The 22748-nt window shown below is 36.3% G+C and overlaps 1 protein-coding gene and 3 long non-coding RNA genes across 5 annotated transcripts; all 4 read left to right on the top strand.

The window, feature by feature from the left end:
• The first annotated feature begins 3944 nt into the window (after window positions 1-3944).
• LOC147504367 (uncharacterized) lies at window positions 3945-4723 on the top strand. The gene is made up of 3 exons (XR_015193214.1): window positions 3945-4045; window positions 4485-4545; window positions 4628-4723. It is a non-coding gene; the product is annotated as an uncharacterized LOC147504367 (long non-coding RNA).
• A 627-nt stretch (window positions 4724-5350) lies between these two features.
• LOC147504366 (uncharacterized) lies at window positions 5351-7602 on the top strand. The gene is made up of 4 exons (XR_015220391.1): window positions 5351-5930; window positions 6014-6142; window positions 6344-7248; window positions 7483-7602. It is a non-coding gene; the product is annotated as an uncharacterized LOC147504366 (long non-coding RNA).
• A 133-nt stretch (window positions 7603-7735) lies between these two features.
• On the top strand, window positions 7736-8402 carry LOC147504365 (uncharacterized). The gene is made up of 4 exons (XR_015220693.1): window positions 7736-7856; window positions 7944-8020; window positions 8108-8207; window positions 8294-8402. It is a non-coding gene; the product is annotated as an uncharacterized LOC147504365 (long non-coding RNA).
• A 148-nt stretch (window positions 8403-8550) lies between these two features.
• Window positions 8551-9978, top strand: LOC147504364 (nicotinate-nucleotide pyrophosphorylase [carboxylating], chloroplastic-like). 2 transcript variants are annotated; one of them, XM_086604058.1, is made up of 4 exons: window positions 8551-8790; window positions 9012-9145; window positions 9241-9304; window positions 9527-9978. In XM_086604058.1, the coding sequence occupies exons 1-4, from the start codon at window positions 8595-8597 to the stop codon at window positions 9541-9543; spliced, it is 411 nt and encodes a 136-aa protein (XP_086460184.1). In that variant the 5' UTR covers window positions 8551-8594; the 3' UTR covers window positions 9544-9978. The 2 variants fall into 2 exon arrangements, with proteins under 2 accessions (XP_086460184.1, XP_086460183.1); XM_086604057.1 differs by having other exon boundaries at window positions 9241-9978.
• Window positions 9979-22748: the final 12770 nt, after the last annotated feature.

The raw sequence follows: 22748 nt of genomic DNA, 5'->3' as shown, positions 1-22748 counted from the left end.
TAGATCTAAAATTGGATCTAGCTTTGTGAAAAAGAAGGGGGTTAGTAGATCGTTGTCCACACAACGTCCAATCTATTCTAAAGGAATGCAATAGAAGATCAAGGGGTTGATTGTTGATTCGGATTCATAAAGCTTGGATTCTCAGAGATTACATTTTAGCCGATTATAAAAGGTATGTTCTCTATCCAAAATCGTGAGAACCCCATTGATTCCGCTGCGCGTGGGTTCTCGCTGTTTGTAGAAATATTCGTTCTAAAAATAACGGTTCCTACACTTTTAGTGTACATATATTGATATATTGATTTACCATTATTTATTTTTTTTGTAAGGTGTGAAGTGTAGTTTGGCTTTGACTTTGGAAAGCAACATCGTTGCTAAAGGCTTAGTTTTCAAGAATACTCAACCTCAAGAAAATATTAATGATATTCCCTTAGGAGAAACCAATTTTCGAGTACAAATTGACACTGTAATCAAACCTGAGCTCCCTCTCCCAGTACCGGTTGGTGACTTGAGATTTGTTAAGGATGCATGGCATAGTTTTGTGGAGTGGGCAAAAGAATTTGTGATAATCGGCAATGTGGTAAACTATTAGACAAAAAGTAATGATTATTGGTGTTGACATGCATACACTAATTTTTTTTTTTCTCCTTATTCATGTAGGAAGAAAAACATGATTTACTTGGATCAGAGAAGGCTAGAAAGGATAACAAAGGCAAACAGGTCAAAGTTTACATTATTGTATTTTTATATGCATTTTGTACTTTTAATATATGACTTAGATTTATTACTATACTCATGCAGATAAAAGATTTTGGTGTTGTGGCTAAAAGTAAGAAGGCATTGCCTAACTTTGAAATTAGTACTCCACAAGTATTTAGCCTATTTCATATGATCACAATCCCATATATTTACTAATTGTTATTTATAAACTTTTGCATAAACTTGAGGATGGGATATATCACGTTATTCTTTAAGGCATAATTTTGGATATTACACCTGAGGTAATTTCTAAAGTTTTAGACATTCCTTTGCGTAATCACAAAGCTAATTCTACAGTTACCCCTGTGGTTGAACTTGCTCCTCGAATTATGATTGATGGTGTTCAGTATGGAGGTGGGGGTGCGAAGAAAACTTGTTTATCTATCAAGGGGTTTTGGAAAAATCAGGCTCTTGTAATTCATTGGCTTATTCGAATTGTTTTTGGTGTTGTTCGTAGTTATGAGGTGTCCAAGGATATATGTTATTTGTTGGGTTTGGTAATGGGCATTCATCCTCCGAGAATTACAGTGAATAGTTATTGTAAACCCAATGTTTGTCCTTTTCCTGTGCTAGTGTGTAAGATTTTACAATATTATGGCGTTGATAATAATTATGACAATAAGGATTGGAAATTAATCGTTGGACCTACTGAGTCAAATGATAGTCTGCACTCAAGTAGAGAATAATTTTGGGATTCGGACTAATGGAGTGCTTCCTAACAAAGTTATGATCAAGAATGCTTCACAGTCTAAGAAGTTTTAGTTGTTCTTGTTGCTTGATTAGTTTCTTATGATTAGCTTCTTAATCTTGACATGCCTGTTTTGAGTAGTTTTAATTTCTTGAATCTCTTATTTGCCCTCTCTTGGATTTTTATACAGTTATTTCATATGATCACAATCCCATATGCAATGTTACTCCAGCCGCCCAATTCATGTTGCATATATGATCTTCCCATTTCTTGGTGGTACACACACACACATTGTCTTTTGTATGGTTTAGTGCTTTTTATTTTTTTTCTTGTAGCGTTAGTGATATAAGTCCATATCTATGTTATGCACGTCAATATTTTGATTATTTCATATAAGAAAAAGAGGAAACACTTGATGAGATGGAACGTAGTATCAGAGAATATGGCGATATGCTTGACAACACGATAGAATCATATGATAATATTGTCATCCCTATAGAAAGGGAGCTTTTCGGGGAAGAGATTGAGCTAGGCCACTTTTCCATTGAAAAATTCTATTTGTTGGATATTTGCAGCATGGATTGGCTAAGTGTCAACTGCATGACTACATAAATGAAGTGAGCTAAAGTTGCATGTTGCTTTAAACATTTGTATTTGATTAGTAGATGCAATTATCATAACATTTTAATTTTTAATTCTTTTAGATATCTTTATGGGAGTTTCATGAGTTCTCAAGAAAGATACACATTTGCTAATCCTTTTAACTTCACAAACTATGGGAATGATGATGGGGAGATGATAATCGTATAATTTGATTAACTCTACTCACGAATAAACGATAAAATTCAACCGCAAGTAAAACTAAAACTTTATACGAAGACAGTTCTTATCAAAAATTTCTACTCTCAATACTATTGAAATAGAGTTGGAATAAAAGATTCGTTCCACTCCTAGTTCTTTAGCATTCAAAGTTTTCTATAATTATCAGTTTATCCAAAGTTAGTGAGAGTAATGGTGGGATTATACTACAATGCAAATTCAAATAACAAGATACGCTAATTCAACTACGGAAATGCTAAATTGATACTATATGATAAGGAATTAGGGGGGATTGATTCCACCTTAACTCGACTTAATCAACTACCAAAGATTCATCGTGATCCAAATTTCCATGCTTTCACATATCAAAATGGTATTTCTAATCCCTAATTATACATGACAATCTCTACCAATTAATAACTAGCATGTGAAGCAACCAAACCCATTCTCATGGTGAACTAATCACTTTCTAGAATTGAATTGATTATCACGACGATTTCTAAGTTAACAACGATCAAGCTTCATCAAGGCTTCTTCAACCCCCTCTAATGGAGGTTTAGCCTAGAGTCATTATGCTCTCATTTCCAATCGAAATTGAATAAGACATAATATAAAGATTCTAACTTTATTAAATTCAACTAAACAATAATTGAAATCTAAATTAATAACTAAGAAATCATTAACAAACAAGAATTGAAATTAGATCTAAGCAATTTTAAATAACAAAATCAAAATTTTCAAGAACTAACTATTTTATTTATCTAATGAATGATAAACAATGATTCCAATAACTAATCTAAAACAAGGAAATGAAACTAATTAATGGAATGAAAACTAATTAATTAACTAATTCAAAAACTCAAAACTAAATCTAGATTATTCTCTAATGGCTACCTTCTATCCTAAGATAAGTGATACTTAAGAGCTAAGTCTTGTGTGTGGAAATGGAGGAGACCAGATCCACATATTTGTGCATGGGCTGAGGAGCCATGTTTTGGGCCGGAAAATCGAGCCCAAAACCCAATCTCTTCAGTCCACAGGGCCCTTTTCAACTGGATCTGACTTCAGCAGGATTTTCGTCCACTTCTGCTCTTCTGATTGGGTCAAGACTTGGACCATTGGAAAGCGCTTTCTAAGCCGTTCGTTTTGACATAAGGTAGGCCCAATTCCGAGGCTTGAGTCCAAAGATACGGTCTTCGGAAGTTCTGCTAACTTTTATGTGATGTTTCTGCCCGCGTTGACTCTGACTTTTTAGCTTCTGACCGGACTTTACAAAGGTTTTTTCTCCTTGAATCTTGGCCTTTAATCACAGAACTTCTCAGCAACCAACCCCTGCTCCTTTATATCGCAAAAGTGGCACATTTCTGCACATAATAGACTTCAATGCCTGAAATACATAAAAACACGTAATCAGTATTAACTCTTATTTATTACTCACATCATTGGCCTAAAAGTATTATTGTTAAGGGGTTAAAACTACAGTTTTGGGTTCTGATCAGGAGAAAGTTCAGCATTTGCAACACAGATTAGGTTATGTAAAGCGGAATCAAATTTTATTGATTTCTTACAATTTGGGGTAAGTGTTTTGTTTGTCTCTTAATCATATTTATTACTTAAATGACTATACCCTATACATTATGGATTAATTATTATCTATTTATTTCATTGTAGGAGGCATTGGGTATTGATTGTTATTGATATATCATCACAACAAGTTTACTGGTTGGATTCTTCTGGAAATCCGACTCCAATATTCATAATAAAAGTTATTGTTGACAAGTAAGTTATATGTTTCGTGTATTTTCTTGTATGATTATAATCTTTTTCTTTTTAAATGCCAACCCTTTAAGCTCTCGACTTTATTAGAAACATATTCAAACTCGTGTTGTCTTACATTATGCTTCTCGCTAGCATCCTCCTTTAGTATATGTTGTGTTAATGCGTGTACCCCTGGCCGAAGTGAATGCAATGTGAGCTTGAATCTCAAAATGTTTGCAGCAAGGTCTTATATGAATATGTGTATACCCAATCATTTCTCATCTAGATTATTTTGGTCAGAATGTGATTGTTTTACATGTGCACCATGCGAGCTGCTTGGATGGTCAAGCTTCTATTTTGCTTTTCCTTTTGATGTCTTGTGATTTTGGTCCAAATTCGATTTGCGTATGATATAATCTATTCTAATACAACTTAATTTCTTTTTCTGTGGTGCTATTAGAACTTTCACTTATACTGGAGGGAAAAGAATAATGGCAGGACCAAAATGGCAAGTGGTCAAGGTAAACAAAGCCAAATTCGTATATTTTTATTACTTTTTCCTTCCAAGTAAGTATGACTTATCTTATTATTTGTCTTGTGTAGTGCCCAAAACAACCAGGAGGTGTAGAATGTGCCTACTACGTTATGATGTTTATGAGACACTTTCTTAGGGATCCTTCTCAATCTTTAACAAATAAGGTAAACACATATATACTTCTTTGTCATATAATAAAAGGTGAACTAGTATTACCCCCCACTAGATAAGCCAATTAGGATTTCCCCCCCACTAGATGGGAAATTAGGGTCTCCCCCCTAAATACACACAAAACAATTTCGGTCAACCCACTTTGACTTTTTTTTTGTGTGTATTTAGGGGGGAGACCCTAATTTCCCATCTAGTGGGGGGGAAATCCTAATTGGCTCATCTAGTGGGGGGGTAATACTAGTTAACCCTATAATTAAATTAGAATATATATTAATGCCTTATAATATATTAGTTGCATTTTCGTTCCTTCTCTAATTTAGATCCAAGAGTTGGGGAAGATAGCAACATATACCAAATATGAAATATAAGACCTTCGTTCTTTCTACTTGACTTTATTCAACAATTCTCATTGAGTACAATTTGAAGTAGTTAATGGCATTTGGGAGCAAGACTTTTGGTGCATGGTGAGTATTTTTTTACATTGGTTTTCTTTTTTAGAAATTTTTTGCTAAATAGTATGCATTTGTTTTGCTAACAATCAAACCTATCAAGGATAAATGATAAAGTCAGACTCTTTAATGTGTTCATTTTGGCTTTGTAGGTTTTGGATCATCACTTTCAGTTATTACTTGACGAAGTTATTACTTTTATTCGTATTCGAAATATTAGACTTTTTTCTTTGTAAATAAATTCTTGTAAGGAATTTATGTATGTCGTATTGCTTGTATTAATTGTTTTGATGATCAATGTGATGCTGGTAAGGGAAAGCATATACTATGTCCATGCAAACTATGCGGGAATGTCAAGAAATTGTTGGAAGCTGATGTCAAAAATAATTTGTATTTCAATGGCATTTGGCAAAGTTATACTACATGGACATGGCATGTTAATACAGGTCAGTTTCTTCTCTTTTTTGTTTCCTTGGAGGAAGACTACGAAAAAGCGCAAGAAAGCTATGCCAGGCGTGAAGGAAGACTGAAAAAGTGCTTTGCCGCACCCCATATGTCTTATACTCCCTTCAACTTCATGGAGCCCTACAGAAGGGTGTAAGTCCCCCAATATCTGCCTGAGCAATCTATGGTTTCTGATGTGATCTCAAATGGTAGATGGTCTAAGGCTTATATGTTTCAAAAGGAAGTGAAGCTTCTAGGAAGGTCTGTGGAAAAGCTAGAAAGTATGGTCAATGTACTGGCAGGCAAGGTGAAGTAATTTTTTTCCCCTATGATTTGTTTAGTCAGTCATTTTCTAGTTCTCATGCTTTGATTGGGCATCCACTTTGTTAGGTGGATATCGTGAAAAGGGAATCTGAAAGGCAAAGAAAGGACTGAAGATAGAACTTGAGAAAAATGCAAATGGCTGTCCAAGTACTAGTTCGTTTCTAATCCTAGGGAACTTGAGAAAATTCGTCAAAGGTGATTTCAATCTTTAGTGCTCATGGCTATTGATGTAGCATTTCATAAGTCAACTTATGTGATATATGTAAGCCCATAGTTTTATTACTCTGTGTGTAATGTAAAACATTGTTTTTCAGATATCATATATTCCCTAAGATATACTACAGAATCCTTCCTCCCATATTTCGGATATCATATACTCTGTTTAGTTCCTTTCAGGCATTGGTACGACATCATTACTGAAGCAAGGTGATCTGGATATCAAACATACACAAAGAATTGTTTACACACGGACACGCACACTAGAAAAGAAAACTCTGGTCATTACAATACCCATGATCCACTTCAATACCTACTACTTCCTTACAGTTATCTAGAGCGTTGGTGTTGCGCCTATCATACAAAAAAGAAAGTGTTACTGACTGCACAGTACAAGGACACAAACTTAAGTCTGGTCATTACAGAAACAATGACCTGTCATCAACTACAAACGCCATTTAGTAGTAAACTGGATCAATTCAAAAGGTGTTTAGCTGGTGGCAGTAGAGCAACTGTGCCCCGAAGAGGATGTGTATACTTCTTGAAAAAGGCTTGGAGCTTGTCCTCACTAGCCACCGAGTGGAAGTGAGCCAACATCTTGGCATAGTCTAGAAAGCTGTGATTCAGAGAAACCAGTGTGATGCTTCAAAGTTTCATCACAAAAAGGGCTTTTGTTCAAGGTACAGCATGCAACATAGACTGCAGAAGCAGCTACAATTGATGAACAGTACTGTATCAACTCATACTACGTCAAGGCCAGCTCTGCCAAGAAGAATATCATGTTCTCCATCTCGTGATCAGACACAACATCCTTGATATATCGCACAAGGAAGACATATGGTGTTGGGACTGTTAAGCTCTATTCAAGCTTTCCCAGAATCAGCTTCTCCATTGCAAGTATATGTGCTCTGCCATAGGCATTGTCTGCAATGCAAAAAAATTCATTAACCTTAGGTGCCCAAATCTCCTCATGTTGCCAAAGCTACTAGTGCTACTGCGGTTTGGCTAGATGCAGCAAATAAACTCTGAGAAGGATGAGGAACTTGCTGCAAGGAGGCTTAGAGTTTCTTAATAACTAACCAAACGTATGTTTTATTCTTATTTTCATCAATTTATTCTAAATTTCTTTTAAATTATTTTTCATAGCTTTATATACATGGTTTGAAAAGTTTGTTTAGGTTCGAATCTAGAGTCTTGACATATTTGACCGAACAAAATTGTCGCTTCAGAAGGTGACCTAGGCTACTAGAGTTTGATCAGTGTCAATTTCTAGAATAAATTGACCAATAGCTATTTTAGTTTCTTCTTGACCCCATCAGCTACCAAGATGGAGTGAAGCTGATGATCAAAGAATCAATCTCTCGCAGATGGATGAGGGGGCCGGGTGACTATAAAACCCGTCATCTCTGGCATCTCAGTAAGGAAATACCTTCAGGCAGGTAACAGTCTATTTATTTTGCAAGCTTCACATATTATTATATTTTACATCTATAAATGTGAGAAAACAGTAAGTATTAAGATTTTCAGTATGCAATTTCTTTCCAGAATATCAGTTCAAAGAACTAACAGAGAAATTTACAGTGGTTTAAAAAAGGGTATGAATTGAAGAGTAAAGAATGTCAAGAAGCTTGGAAATCCCTACGGGAGTTGCAAAATGAGCTCATGCACAAATCCATGCACGTCGGGTCTCTAGGTACATAATATCTTGTACTCCTATATTATGGTAACTTTTGATGTGTGTTCAAGACTAAAATTGGGACCGTATCTCCACCTTTCTCAGCATATGCTATCGAAGGACAAGTGAAGGAGAAGAGCTGATGGTTTTTATCTCTAAGAGACCTGACTAAGAAATTTAAGGTATTATATTCTACTAGTGTTATATACATTCTTTCTTTCTTGAAATGAATTAAAAATATAGATTAATTATTCAATATTTGAAAATAGATGTTAAAAGTGGAACACAAGAACCTGTTGGAAGAAGCATTGGAATACAAGAAGGGCCTTGAAGACATGACCCAAGTGACTACTATGATTGAGTTCACAAGTAAAGTTTTAGAAAGTTACTTGTAGCCAGATTGTTTGTTTAGATTTAGTATGTGTTTTGTTTAAGTTTTTCTATCTTTATTGTAGTTAACCAAAATGAAGCGTTGGAAAAGGAGCACAAGGATCTTAAGCTCAAATTCATTGAAAGGTCCAAAGAAAGAAAAGAACTATACAATAAGGTTCTTGAGCTGAAAGGTTAGTTAATTCTGCCTTTAGAAAATGACACATTATAAAAGAGAGCTGGTGATTTCTAATAGACACAAATTTAGGCAGATGGTGCAATGACAATGTTGCTTATTTATTTTTTACTTTTTTTTTTGTAGGGGATATAAGAGTCTTTTGCAGATGCAAACCTTTAAATTCATAAGAAATTGCTATAGGAGCTTCAATGGAAATTGACTTCGAATCAACAAAGGATGGTGAGCTTATGGTAACAGCTAATGGAGCATCCAAGAAGGTCCATAAATTTGACTCAGTGTTTAGCCCACAAGCAAACCAGGCTAATGGGAAAAGCACAGCTATATTAGTAGATCACTTCAATGCCCTTATCAAGCTTGCCCTTTCCGAAGGCACCGACGATCGAGGTACTCTCCTCTCTCTAATAATTCACTTCTGCTTCACTCTTTTTTTTATACTTCATTTTTTAGCACAAACCCCACTCATAGTGTACCATATTATAAATATGTCCTTTCCTTAAATGTTTATAAAAACTATTCAAATCAAAAAATTGTTGGCTTTTTATTGGATTCTGATGTCATCTTTAGTGCCATTAATTTATGTGTTCTATTTATCGGATTGCTTCTAGGGGGCATCACTTGTTTGGCCACCGTTCCAATTGATATGAAAGTAGAAGCACATTTCTTCGCCAAGGAGGACGACATCATTGCTGAAATTTCTCTTGCAGAGATGATATTTGACAAGGTCGATCCTTCATTGGAGGTATGTAGGGAGTCGTTTATGCAATTCCTATATCTATTATATTTATTTTAAATGCACAAAAACATCTATTTATTAACAACGTTTTTCGCTCTTAGGTCGAGTGGTTTAAGAAAGATGGAGATTCTGTAAGTAAAGGGACACAGTTTGGCAAAGTTTCTGGTAAGGTCACTGCTGTAACATTTTTATACTTGTTCAACCCTTCCCTTTTGTGTCCTTCTTTTGTTTATATTCTCTCTTATTGTGTGGTTCTATTGCTTAGAAGTAACTTCTAAGCAATGTGTGGACCCTACATCTATCCTACCAGAGCTTCATTAGGGTGAGATAGCTTCCAGTGACACATATAGTAATGATGTCCTTGAGCAATCAAATAATTTTGTTCAGGTAGGGGCCTCCACTAAAGATGCACCTCAAGTTGAGTCCTCGGTTGCCAAGCGTTCCACTCCAGAGTGTGGAGATATTCTTATTGACATCAATGACCGATTCCCTCGGGATTTCCTGTCAGATATATTTTCAAAGGAAAGATTGACTGAAGACTCCTTTAGCATAAGTCCATTGTATAGTGATGGAACTGGATTAAGCATGAACATGGAAAACCATGATCCTAAACATTGGTCATTCTTTCAGAAGTTGCATACGATGAGTTTGTTAGAAATGATGTTTCTCTTATAGATCAGGACCATCTTGGATATTCGTCTCCACTTACTAAAGTTGACGAAGGGAGTCCTAGAGCCTATAATTTTTCACAGCTGACGACCGACGTGAATAGGTCGACTTTTGATTCTCAAATTTTTTTTTAGTAGGAAATTCAACAGGAACCATCTATCTTAGTTCTTGAATATATAGAGAAAGGTTAAAAAAATGTCTTATTATAGTTCAAAGAATAGTAGTTGATACAATATTTGAGTTTCTATAAATAAATGACTGATCACTAGTACTCTTTGAAAGTTAAGTTCATGTTCGACATTGTTCTTTCTTATCTTAATGAAATAAGTTCTTCAAATAATTTACTTATGTTGGGTTGCTTTTGTTAATTGGTGTTGATGTTTATGAATTGAATATGAAAGGGAATGTGGTGGTTTGGGACAGGTTTTTATTTGCTGGTCAATTGTCATGAGCAATACCAACAAAAATGACAAAGGGTGCGATAAAAGGTTGTCCAATAATCTCCATTTCCAAAAGAATTTATCATGGTTATTTTTTTTATTTTTTTTATACTATCTCGCTTTCAATAAAAAAAACAACTCGGTTGTCTTCTATACTAATTGGTTTTAATCAACAATTCATCTCGGTTTTATTTTATATAATATCGATTTCATTTACAAAACTGAGATAATATATTTAGATAAGATGTCACACTTCTGAGATAATTTAGTACCTTATTATCTTGATTTTATAGAACTCTATTATCTCAATAGATTTTACCTCGTTTTTTTTCCCTAGAAAACCGAGGTAAAAACTCTAACATCTCACCTTTTAGCTGAGCTTATAAACCCTTTTTTTAGTAGTGGGTGGAGGCAAATGATAGAATTAAACAGATACTAGTATCACTTTAGGTTACACTATTTGTTTAATTCGCATTAGGAGACGCCTCGTCTTTTTTTTTTCCCCAAGCAAAATATATCTCTAACCATATATAGAGGTTTTGACAAAAAGATAAAATTATACGTGAATTCGGTATCATTTTGGTTACTCTGGGGCGTATAACTTTTTTTTTATATCCTCTAGTTTTGAAAAGTATGGAGAGATGTTATAAGATACTCGTACTCAAAAGCTATGATTGAAAACAAACCATAATCTTAGACAACTTTCGTGTCGGCTCTGGGGCAAACCCAATTAATCTAGAGAAACAGAGCTTCAGCTACGCGAGTTGGTAGATTTACTGCGCAAGACATGGAATGTCTTGACCCGTGCGAATAGCATGGTGATATAGGCGGTTAATAAGCAAATCTAATCTCAAACCGCCCCTAGATTGTTTTTTTCTAGGGGTTGGTCTGTGTATAATCCATTGCCAGTTTTGTTTTTGGAAAATCACATAACTATTAATGTATCGAGGCTCTTGCATTAAAAGAACGAAGAAAACAACTGTTTTGAAAAAGAAATGTAAAATAAAGAAAAGGAAAATTATATACTCACTCCACAGGGGTCACACGTACTCAAACGACGAGTAAAAAGTGTTTTACAAAGAATGTGCGAAATATACGTAGATAAAGGCTCCGGCACTTACAACCACACACTCCAAATGGAGGGTTCAGTTACCTTAATGATGTATTCCTTTTAAGAAAAATATGGAATGGAAGGGAAAGGAAGGAAAAGAAATACATCATGGAAAAGAGGATTTAATCCTCATAGACAGGATCACTCATGAAAGAAGTTTTAGCGCTCCAGCTTCATTAACATCACTTGTTGCTTCAAAGGTTGTATTTGTTGGTTTAGGATTTGGAATTGCTTGTCCTAGGAACACACTTTTCTGGGTTTTGTCTTGGGCTAACAAGTTTAGAGATTGTTGCATGGATGCTAGGATTTGAGTTTGTTGGTGCATTACCGATAACATTATCTCGGTTGGCTTATCTGTTTGGACACTAGTTGGTGGTGTAACTGGAACTAGGTCTATTTGGTTGTTGATTGGTGGATTTTGGTAGTTCTGGTTAAAATGGGATGGAACCAATGCTATATTCTAATTGTTATAGGTACCTTGTCCTTGAGATCAACTCCCAAATGTGCATTTTATTACCCTTACTTACTGCATTACAACCCTTCTTATGCATAATGAAAAGACAACTCATAGCTTTTATTACCTTTTCTAGGTTATAGAACAATTCAGACCACTTATCATAAAAGCTGCGTCTTAGCACCAAAATGAGCCTTATTTACTCTTATTATGAAGACTCGGAGCTGCTATGAAAAAGTCAAAGTCAAAGGCTAAATGTCAAGGACTCAAAACCAGATAGCTGAAAGTCTTGTCCTTAACTCAGAAGACCAGAGATAGATGTCCTTGACTCGAAAGAAGGCTCTCTCTAAAACCTATCTTGATCAAGAACAAAAGCAAAAGGAAAAAGCAAAAGTATAAAGCAAACTTGGAGAGGTGTCTCAAATATAATGGAGGAGGGCAAATCAGTCTTTTGCAAAAATAAGGGTATAAGAACTCAAAAGTAGGATAAGAGAATACACCTAGACTTATTCTAGTGTCATGTAGGATTTATTTTCTAGTTATTTTTTCATTCAAGTCATTACTTTTTGTTCTTCATTTTCAATCTTGTTATCTACTTTTTGTTCTTCATTTTCAATCTTGTTATTTACTTTTTGTTCTTCAATCAATCAATCATTTCTTCTTGTTGTTCTTCTTTTAATCAATCATTTCTTTTCTTTAATGTTTGTGTTTCAATCTTTCATTCAACAAGTTTTTCCAATGTTCTTCATTCAACTAGTTAACTAAACAAAACCTAAAAGAAGTCTACCTTCTTTCTTTCTAAAACTCCCAATCATTAAAACTCTAAACAATCTATGGTGAACCTCACTTTAAAACTCTTTTGAAAATACTCATCAATATACACAACTTAAAATTGTGCCGCCATCATGGATTGAAGGAGTAAGGATGTTTGGTTGAGTATCTAAGGAGGGAAGCATCACTCTCACCTTTTCACTTATTGTTTTTTTTAATTTTTGTTGATTTATTTCGTTATTTTTAATTACTGACTTACTTTCTTACAAATCCAGGTTCAACATTCAACAGATGGAGAGGAGCTGAAGCTGTTGCCGGAATATGAACGGACTTGGTCAGAACCGGATGAGACCGCCCAACCACCTCAGCATACCGTCCTATGTTTTCACAACTTGATTTTTTTATTCATGATTGTAACTAAAGCTCTGGATTTTGTAATAGAGTAGTATAAATCAGTGGACTTTGTTGTGATAGATATTTTTTTTTTTTTTAAAAAAAAGAAAAGAAAAAGAAAAAAATGAGTTTTGGTTGATTTTGTAGATTGATATGAGTTTAAACTTAGTTGAAGTTGTGCAACTTACCAAGGGTTAGAGTTTTCATTGCCTTGGGAAGTTCAAGTGTGTAAGGCGAGTCATGAATCATACGCTCGCGCACTTTGAATCAATACTCTAACTACGTTTAGCTCTAATTAATCTAGATAATCTATCTAAACTAGTTAATCTATTAGATTAGTTTTAGTGTTAGTTTACTTTTATGTTTTGGCCCCTTGAAGGCAAAGTTGTTTAATTATTAAAAACCCGGATTGTGGCCTATTTTGTTAGTGGACCTTTTATATAACCTAAAATAGGGAAAGCTCGAACGGTTAGGCCTAATTCACAGATCACGCGCTAACCAACGTCATCTTCTCCTCAAGCAATGTATAAGTACGGCTTGAGAGGTAAATTCTAAACCTCCTCAAGGCCCATGTAAGAGGATAACTTGTTTGTTCAAGCATGCTTACGTGATTGTTTGAAATTTAATTTCCGTACTGCAATTTACATTCACGTATAAAGCTGAACCCGAGCCACATAACAACCATTGAGAAACCATTCCCCAATGTAGATAAATCGGACGATGCTTGATTCTTGAAGCCCTAGACCAAAAAAATGAATTAAAATCAATCAACTATAGCCCAAAGTAATCGTACTCCTCTAGAAACGGACAAAAATATAGCCACAAGGATTTATAGTAATCAGTTACCAGATTTCGGTGGACCAACTACCTTCCTCACTCCCCTCCCTTAGATTCATCGTGAGTTAGATTTTTGGTAGCACACCACTTGGTGAAGTGATTGCCTACTCTTCTGAGACGTGTAGTAGAGTCATCTTAGTCTCGAGCCCAATTGTTCCTTTGAACAGGGCATAGTAAATTATAGACCAAGCAAATATTTTCAAAAATCCACATAAATGAATTTCCATTGTTTGTGCATCATCATTGATTAAGCATTCATGTCACATCAATATGCATCGCAACCGTCATGGAATTACAATGCAAACCCAGAAGCTTGTTCTTTTTGCGGTAGTCCTTACCACTGGTTATCACATTGTCCATCATATACCGAATTCGAGTCTACTATGGGAAATCCTTATGATTATGCACTTCAATTTTCAAACTTCCCTAGTACCCCATACACTTAAGAGTTTTCTAATCATGCCGACAATTCATAGAGTTCCACCACAAATAGTCAAACACCATTCATGTATCCACCTGGTCAGTCAGAGTATGGTTTCACCCAAAACCCATTACCATTCACATCACCATCCATATCAAATTCGTATCCCACTCCACCATCCATCACAAACCAACTCTACCAGGAAATGGCCAAGCAAACAATACTAAATCAGCAAGTAGTAACTACCTTATGTTTTCTCCAATCCGATTCAAAAGATTCCACAGCTGAGACTAATATTCTTCCCACCAGTCCATAACCCAAACAACAAGAGAAACAAGGTGTTACTATAACAAAATAATTTGCTAAAGCCCATCTTGATACTCATGACCAGTCAAATCCCCATCACCATCCACCTGACTATCGTGTAAATTCTAGATCTTATGACGATGACTATATTCCCAAAGTTATAATTTCTCTCACATGCCTTAATGCATCATCACCCATAAATGAGAAAACTCCGACAGAAGAAACTCAAGAGCATATATTTGACTCGACACACTTGAAAAATGGCATTGAGAAAATTTATGAAGATCTAGGCAGAGAGGACAAAGAAAATGAAGTGCTTGGAAAGAGAGAGTAAAATCTATGGTGGAAAGTGGATTTCAATTTAGTTTGGTCGTTAAAGACTTATCGATAGAACAAATTTGTGACATCTTTACTATTGCAGATTTGAACCACAATCTTGTGGAAATGCCAAAACCAGATGAAGAATTCTATGAGTCCTTGAGATTATGTGAATAACCACTACCCAACCATTGTAGGAACCGTTATTTCATAATGAATATTTCTACAAACCGTGAAAACCATGCGCAGCGGAATTAATGGTTCTCATGATTTTGGATAGGAAAACATACCTTTTAGATCCGGTTAAGATAACTCTGAGAATCTAATAGCTATGAAATCAGCAACCACCTCTTGATCTTTTGTTATATTCCTTTCAATAGATTGGACGTCGTGTGGGCAACGATCTACCAACTCCTTTCTTTCTCACAAAGCTAGAACCGATTTTGGATCTATTTTTTCTTGCCTCTCTTTTCAATCCAGATGAATAGTAAATTTCGGCTAAGAAAAAAGGTTTCTATTTATAGGCTACAACAAGGACCATGAGGAGAAATTAAGGTTGGGCCTCCTGACGGGCTTGGGCTTCCCATGTTCACCCAGAACACACGGCCCAAGTCCGTCAACAAATGGCTTATTCCACTAAAGGCCATTGCTGCACTACCGCCCTAATCCCAAATTACGTGTTACATTTATAGGCTCCATATTATATGCTTGTTGATCTCCCCGTGTTTAAGATATCGAATGTCCGTTGATTAAGTCAAGTTACTGATAACTACATTAATCAACTTCTTATGTCCTTGAGTAGTACCACTCAACCTCATTGTCATGTTGGATCAAATCCACCTGCAGGGTTTACATGACAATCCTTATGAGCTCCTCAAGGGGACATCATCATCCCGACTTCTTACGGGACACAGATTCCTTCTATAATCAACAGCACACCTTACATACAATGTCATTACCCAATCCATCGAGTTTGTTGATTCACAAATGAATCTCACTCATTGATGATTTAAAGTAATGTACAATGTACGTAAGTGCCCGTTATTATATCCAGATTAAAAGGACAAACATCCATAATAACAGAGGCGTTTGTTCTCTTATATAGTCAGTATAAAGAGAAACAACCTCACTTGGTCCTGTTCAATACACACAAAGTGTACTAGTGTAATCCTATAGTCAAGATAGACTAATACTAGATTATACTACAACCGTACCAATGGTTTGTCCAAATCCATCTAGGTTGTGAATGATTACTTATATTTTATAAGGTACTGATGATATGATCTTTTGTGTGTTCACACCATATCATCTACAACATAAAGTATTAGACACATGCATATAACTAATAACATATATAATATGCATAACATTTGCCCATATGATTTTCATTTAAAATATAAAGAATAAGAGTTATTATAAAAGTAATGCTTTTAGGACATAACCCTATCAACCATCACCACCCCAAATTAACACCTCTTGAAATCCAACCTCCATTCATAAAAAAAATAAACCAAATTCAGAGGACTGCACCACGTCACGAAACCATTTCAAAGAAACCTCAAATTCACACTTAAGCCAATCACCTTTGAGATCATTCATAATTTTCTAAACCTTCCCAGTAAAGAGACTTTGCCCAATATACAAACATAAGAGTCCATCATTTCAGTAGTTGAGAAACATGGTATGCTCTATTCCCCATCATCTTAGTTTCATGAAGGACATCTATTACCAACCTCTCACTCTTTTGGACAATTCAACTATGACGGGTTATTGCATAAGTTTCATGATAAGTTACATAAGTTTTATCTTATCATTCTGCATATTACACTTCACATGCATCATCTCATTCTGTTTGGGGGTGTATGCTTTTATATGTTTTTATGGATTGATCCTCAGATATTTAGTGTATTAGTTTATAGCAAGCATAAAACTTACTCATGTACGTGGGTTGATCAACCCTTTTTTTTTTGTAGCTAGGGGTTAAGGATACCCCAATAACCTTTTATTTAATCAAGAACGCAAGTACATTTTTCCTTCCTTATCCCCTTTGATCAATACATTGAGTTTTTGATCCATAGGGGGAATAAAGTACAAAATATCATTACACAAGGACCTATTAACTTTTGATAGGCAATCAGCCCTGATTTCCTTCTCTAAAAATATGCTTAAAAATTACTTCATCAAACTTCATTCTCACTGCCCATATTTGTGCCACCAAGTTTCTACAATACCATGGTGGTTCCTCTTTCTAATTCATAATATGGATCACTCTCAGAGAATCAGACTGGACTTCAACTCTCTGCACATTTAGTTCTCTCACACCTTCAAGCCCTTTATGAATCCCCAGCAGCTCCTAGTATAAAATTGATAGTCTTGTCGAACTTCCACTATATGCAAGTAGAACCTCTCCATTACAATCCCTCAAAGCTCCTCCAAAACCTGCTCTCCCACCTTGCAGAGACCCATCAGAGTTAAGAGTAGGGATTTCCTTTTCTGATTTCTACCATCGCACCCACTTCCCATCCTTTTGTTTGAATTTGGTTCCAATTCCCAATTTCAGCAACAGTGCTCTCAGCACTGCATCCTCTTTCACCATCTCCAGCATCTTCCCCAAATAGAGTTTCATTCTATTAAGTGCTCATAAACTGACTGCATCAGGTGTTCTGTACCGTTGCTTCTTTAATCTCCAGTTTCTCTCATTCCAAATAGCTTGAACTGCCGCACATATCAGGGCCCTTATAACTTCAGTTGTCGTTGTGTTTGCTCTACAGATACGCATGAGCTGGTACCACTCTACATACGAACTTCGAACCAGTTCTGATAATCTCATTGTTTTTTTTTATACTGCACACTAGTTTCGAGTACGAACAATCAAAGAATAAGTGGGCCGAGCTCTCCTCATGGGAATCATATAAGCAGCATCGAGAATGTTCAATCACCTTTTTTACCTTTTGTCTATTTTGTGTAGGAAGGGCCCCTGAGAATAATTGCCACATTGTAAAGGAATGTTTATGGATTGAGAGCTTTCCCCACACAATCTTATACCACTTGACCTTGCTTCGCACATTCTAGAGAGCTGCATAAGCAAAGGAAATTGAGAAATCTCTAGAGCTTGTCCGAGTCCAAATGACCTGATCTGAATTTAAGTAGGAGTTCATCTCAGTTCCCATGATCCACTTCTTCAGTTCACTGTCAGGTAACTCTGTAATACTCCTCGACCAGCAACCATCCGAGATCACTTCAGCTACTTTCACATCCTGAGTGATCATGCCAGCTAGCAGTGTTTTAGCTTGTTCATTTAGAAAGAGAGGACCCAAGCACCAAGGATCATGCCAAAAGCTTGTCTCATTTCCATTTGCAATGACGTACCTCACATACTTCCATGAAACTTCACGATGCTTCAAGATCCCTCTCCAGACCCAGGAGCAGTCCTAAGGTATCTTCATTGTCCAAAAATGATTTTGCTTGATGTGATGTTCCCATGACCATTTAACCCACAAGTTCTATGATCTCTGTGCCAGTTTGAAAACTAGTTCACAGTACACTGCTTGATTCCAGAATTTTGGGTCAATCAGCCCAAGGCCCTTGTTCTTTCTCCATCCTGAGAGTTGCATGACTCGAGTGGTGCATCTTCTTTGCCATATTTGGTCCTGCCCAAATAAATTTATTGCATATCTTACCCACCTTTTCCAAAACTGCTTTAGGCAAAACAAATGTCTTTGCCCAATATGTTTGAAAAGAGGATAGGACAGACTTCACTAGTTGTACTATGCCTGCTCTGTTTAAATCTTTATTCTTCCAGTTCGAGATTCAACTTGTGATCATTTCAATGAGAGGCAGGTAGTCCCTTATACCCAGTCTTGATGCTATAAGGGGAAGGCCTAGGTAGGTAACTGGTGGAGTGACTCTGGAGATGTTCATTACAGCTGCTAGTTCTAAACCTTCCTCTTCAGTCATGCTTCCTGTCAAGATAGTGGTCTTATCATTGCTCAAGTGAAGGCCCGTTGCTTGAGAGGAGGTTAAGATGTCTTTGATTGCTAGGATAAACTCCATGTTTCCTTTGCAAAAGAGAAGAACATCATCTGCAAAGCAAAGGTGAGAGATGGCCAGCTTTTTACATTTTGAGTGGGCTTGTATCATATTTGACTGAAAACCTTGCTGAAGCAACGAACTCAAGACCTTCATAATAAGCACAAATAGATAAGGTGAAACTGGATCACCTTGTCGAAGCCCTCGTTTCCCTTGAAAGTAACCTTCCGGTGTCCCATTTACCATCATAGAGAAATAAGGAGATGCATAACACATGTACAACCATTCAATAAACACTGGGGGAACTTGAATTTCTGTAGAATAGCTTCAAGTGCTTGCCATGAGACTGAATCATAAGCTTTCTTGATGTCAAGTTTAATAGCACATCTTTTCTACCCTTTCTTCCTTGTGTATCCTCTGAGAAGTTCATGGGCAAGAAGAAGGTTGTCCTGAATAGATCTCCCTGGAATGAATGCAGATTGGGAGCTAGAGATAAAAAATGGAATGCATGTCTTCATCCTGTTTGTTAGTACTTTTGATACACATTTGTATATAATATTACAGCAGCAATGGGTCTAAAAGCACTGACATTTGAAGCATTTTTCATTTTCCGAATAAGACAAAGGAGAGTGGAGTTGATACCTCCAGTCAACTGCTTATGTGTGAATATATGCTTTATAGCTTTAATGAAGTCTTCACCAATAGTATCCCAACACCTCTTGAAGAAACAAGCATTAAACCTATCAGGTCTCGGTGACTTATTGTCCTCCATACCAAATAAGGCCTCTTTTATTTCTATTTCACTGATTAGGGACTCTAAGAACTGGCTTGAAGCATTGCTAACCTCCAAAACATTCAAACTGTTCAGGAAATATGTCCCACACGAAGCACTAGAAAGCACCCCAAGCAAGTCTGTATAATAATTCAAGAAAGCTTCTGCTACTGGTTCATTACCTTATTTTCTGATTCCTTGTATATCTATGACCTCCCATATTTGGCTTCTCTTCTTTTTTCCTTCAGAGAATTAAAGAAAAAATTATTGCATTTATCCCCAAAAGCCATCCAATCAATATCTATTTTCTGGAGAATGTCAGCCTTCTCCAATTTGAGCAAATCACACAACTTCATTCTAATGAGATACTCTTGAGCACTAAGAGAACAGTCTTGAGGATTCTGTTGCATTCTAGCTTGTATTGAATCCAATTTAACTCTTGTATCAGTTACTAGCCTCTGAGTATCATGACAAAAGGATCTTGCACACCCTTTCAACACTCCCTTTAAACTCTTAAGTTTTCTGGTTAACATAAAGGGTGGACTACCATGATTTGTTATGTCCCAACAAAATTTCAATGTAGCCTCAAAATCTTGGTGAAGCATCCAAAAGTTACAGAATCGAAAGGGGGGATGACTTTTGAATGTAAAAAGAAAAGTCATAACCAGAGGACAGTGATCTGAAATTCCTTGCATTAGGAATTCCACCTTTGTCGCCAGCCTATAGAAGCCCATGCAGCATTTATTAGACATCTGTCTATTTTTGACCATTTTCTTACACTATCCCCTCCACTATTCCATGTATAGAAACATCCTAAAGTAGAGTGGCCAAAGAGTCCAACCACATTCAAACAATTTGTAAAAGAGAGTGTTTCCCTAGGATGCACAGCCATATCACCAATTCTTTCATAAGAGAACAACACATTGTTAAAATCTCCCATTACACACCATGGTCCTTGCAAACTAGCACTTATTATCTTCAATTCCTCCCACATAATCAGCCTTTCATTTCTGTGGTTACTAGCATATACAATGGTAACTAAAAAAGCGAGGCCATATTGCAAAAGTGAACATTACAATGGATGAATTGACTTCTTTCCACCTCCTTATGCACATCCAAATAATTCATATCCCAAGAAAACCATATTCTGCCATACTCATTGCTTGAATAATTATGTTCCACTGCCCATGATGGGCAGACCTTCTCTGATATACTACTAAACTTCTCCATCTTTACCTTTGTTTCTAGTAGCCCCATACATCTTATCTTATTTTCATAAATAAACTTATTTATCAGTGCTGCCTTTGTACTACCATTTATTCCCCTTACATTCCAGCTACATGCTTTAATCATTTGGAATGTTTAGTGGTGTTTCCTCTTCCCGCTTCCTTTGGGTTTTCCCCTGCTTTTCTTTCCAGATTTTGTTTGCTGAGTTGTGCTTCATTTCTTCTGAGCTCTAGTCTGTACTGAGGACCTCTCGATAGTTACTCTAGCAGGGGCTAGAGTGGAATCTTTATCGCCAAATAATTTTGGCTCTACATCAGATAAGTCATCATCTTCCAGATCAGCTATTCCTCAAAAATATTTCGCTCAGCCTGGAACAATTCAGCATCTGGATGGGACGGCCTGATTTGTTGCAGTGGAGTTTGCATAACCACTTGCGAATGTGCTTCAACTCCTTAGTTTACTTCAAAGTACATGTACTCTACTCTTCCTAGGGAAACCATACTATCATACATTTGCACAACTTCCTCATTTTCTTCCAACAGTGGCCACATTTGTTGTTGTGCGGTGCTCACTTCTGTACCCAGTGCTTGTAAATTTGCTTCATCTTGGTTTCCTTCAGTACTGCTTATTATCTCTTGCTCATTGGCAGGAGCAACCACCACTGCAAGTGTTCTTACACCTTCCCCCTCTTCTTCTTGAGTACTCCTGATTTCTCCTTCTTCTTGGCTTTCTATGTTACTTTCATTTGCATCTTCAGGACTTTGTGCGTCCACATTCTGTGTTGTTTTCCTAGCCCACACCCTTGTGGTTCTGCCTGTGCATTTATCACTTGTATGCCCAAATTTGTTGCATTTATTACAGGACACATGCTTCCATGGGTATTCTAGAGGAATGACCACCTCTCGATTTCCAGCCTTCACTTTTATCTTGTCTTTATAAACATGATTCACAGTGAATTCAATGCAAAACCGAGCAAAAGATAACCTTTTTCATTTTACGGTAGCATCATCCATAAACATTGGTGTACCTACCAAACTTGCTAGATACGACAATCCATCATAGGTCCACATCTCCTTTGGTACATTCATCAACTTTACCCACACCAGTGCTAAAGCCACCTTATTTTTGTAGTTATCTGATAAGAGCCCAAAACTGTAGTTTTAACCCTTTAACAGTCATACCTTTGGACCAATTATATGAGTAATAATTAAGAGTTAATACTGATTACGTGTTTTTATGCATTTCAGGCTTCAAAGTCCATTATGTGCAGAAATGTGCCACTTTAGTGAGATAAAGGAGAAAAGATCGGTTACTAAGGAGTTCCGTGATTAAAGGCCAAGATTCAAGAAGATAAAGCCTTCCTAAAGCCCGGTCAAAAGCTGAAAAGTCGACCACGGGTGAAAAAAGACACAAGTCGTGAGAACTTCCGAAAGCCGTATCTTTGGACTCAGACCTCGGAATTGGGCCTACCTTATGTCAAAACGACCGGCTCGGAAAGAGCTTTCCAATGGTTTAAGCCATGACCCAATCAGAGAAGCAGACGTAGACGAAAAGTCTGTGGAAACCAACTGTAGCTGAAGAGGCCTTTTTGGACTGAAAGAATTGGGTTTTGGGCCTGATTCTCTGGCCCAAAACATGGCTCCAAGCCCATGCACGATTTTTGGATCTGAAAGTATAAAAACCAAAGTTTAGCTCTTTGTTAATGGTAGCTAGTTAGACCTAAAATAATATAGATAATTCTAGATCTGTTTTCATTAATTAAATTAAGCTTTAGTTCCATTTTAAATTCTTGTTTTAGATTAAGTCTTTGAATCATTGTTCTTGATTGATTAGATAAATAACATAGTTGTTTTCTCAATTT

The sequence above is a fragment of the Coptis chinensis genome, chromosome 4 (assembly GCF_015680905.1).
Source record: "Coptis chinensis isolate HL-2020 chromosome 4, ASM1568090v1, whole genome shotgun sequence".
Lineage (NCBI taxonomy): Eukaryota > Viridiplantae > Streptophyta > Magnoliopsida > Ranunculales > Ranunculaceae > Coptis > Coptis chinensis.
This window is presented reverse-complemented; position numbering and strand designations above follow the sequence as displayed.

Bases quoted from the DNA above. Each gene is read 5' to 3' on its own strand.
- LOC147504364 (XM_086604057.1), top strand. From the start codon at position 8,595: ATGGAAATTGACTTCGAATCAACAAAGGATGGTGAGCTTATGGTAACA. The intron at 8,791-9,011 runs GTACTCTCCTCT...GATTGCTTCTAG, and splicing joins CGAAGGCACCGACGATCGAG to GGGGCATCACTTGTTTGGCC. The intron at 9,146-9,240 runs GTATGTAGGGAG...TTTCGCTCTTAG, and splicing joins AGGTCGATCCTTCATTGGAG to GTCGAGTGGTTTAAGAAAGA.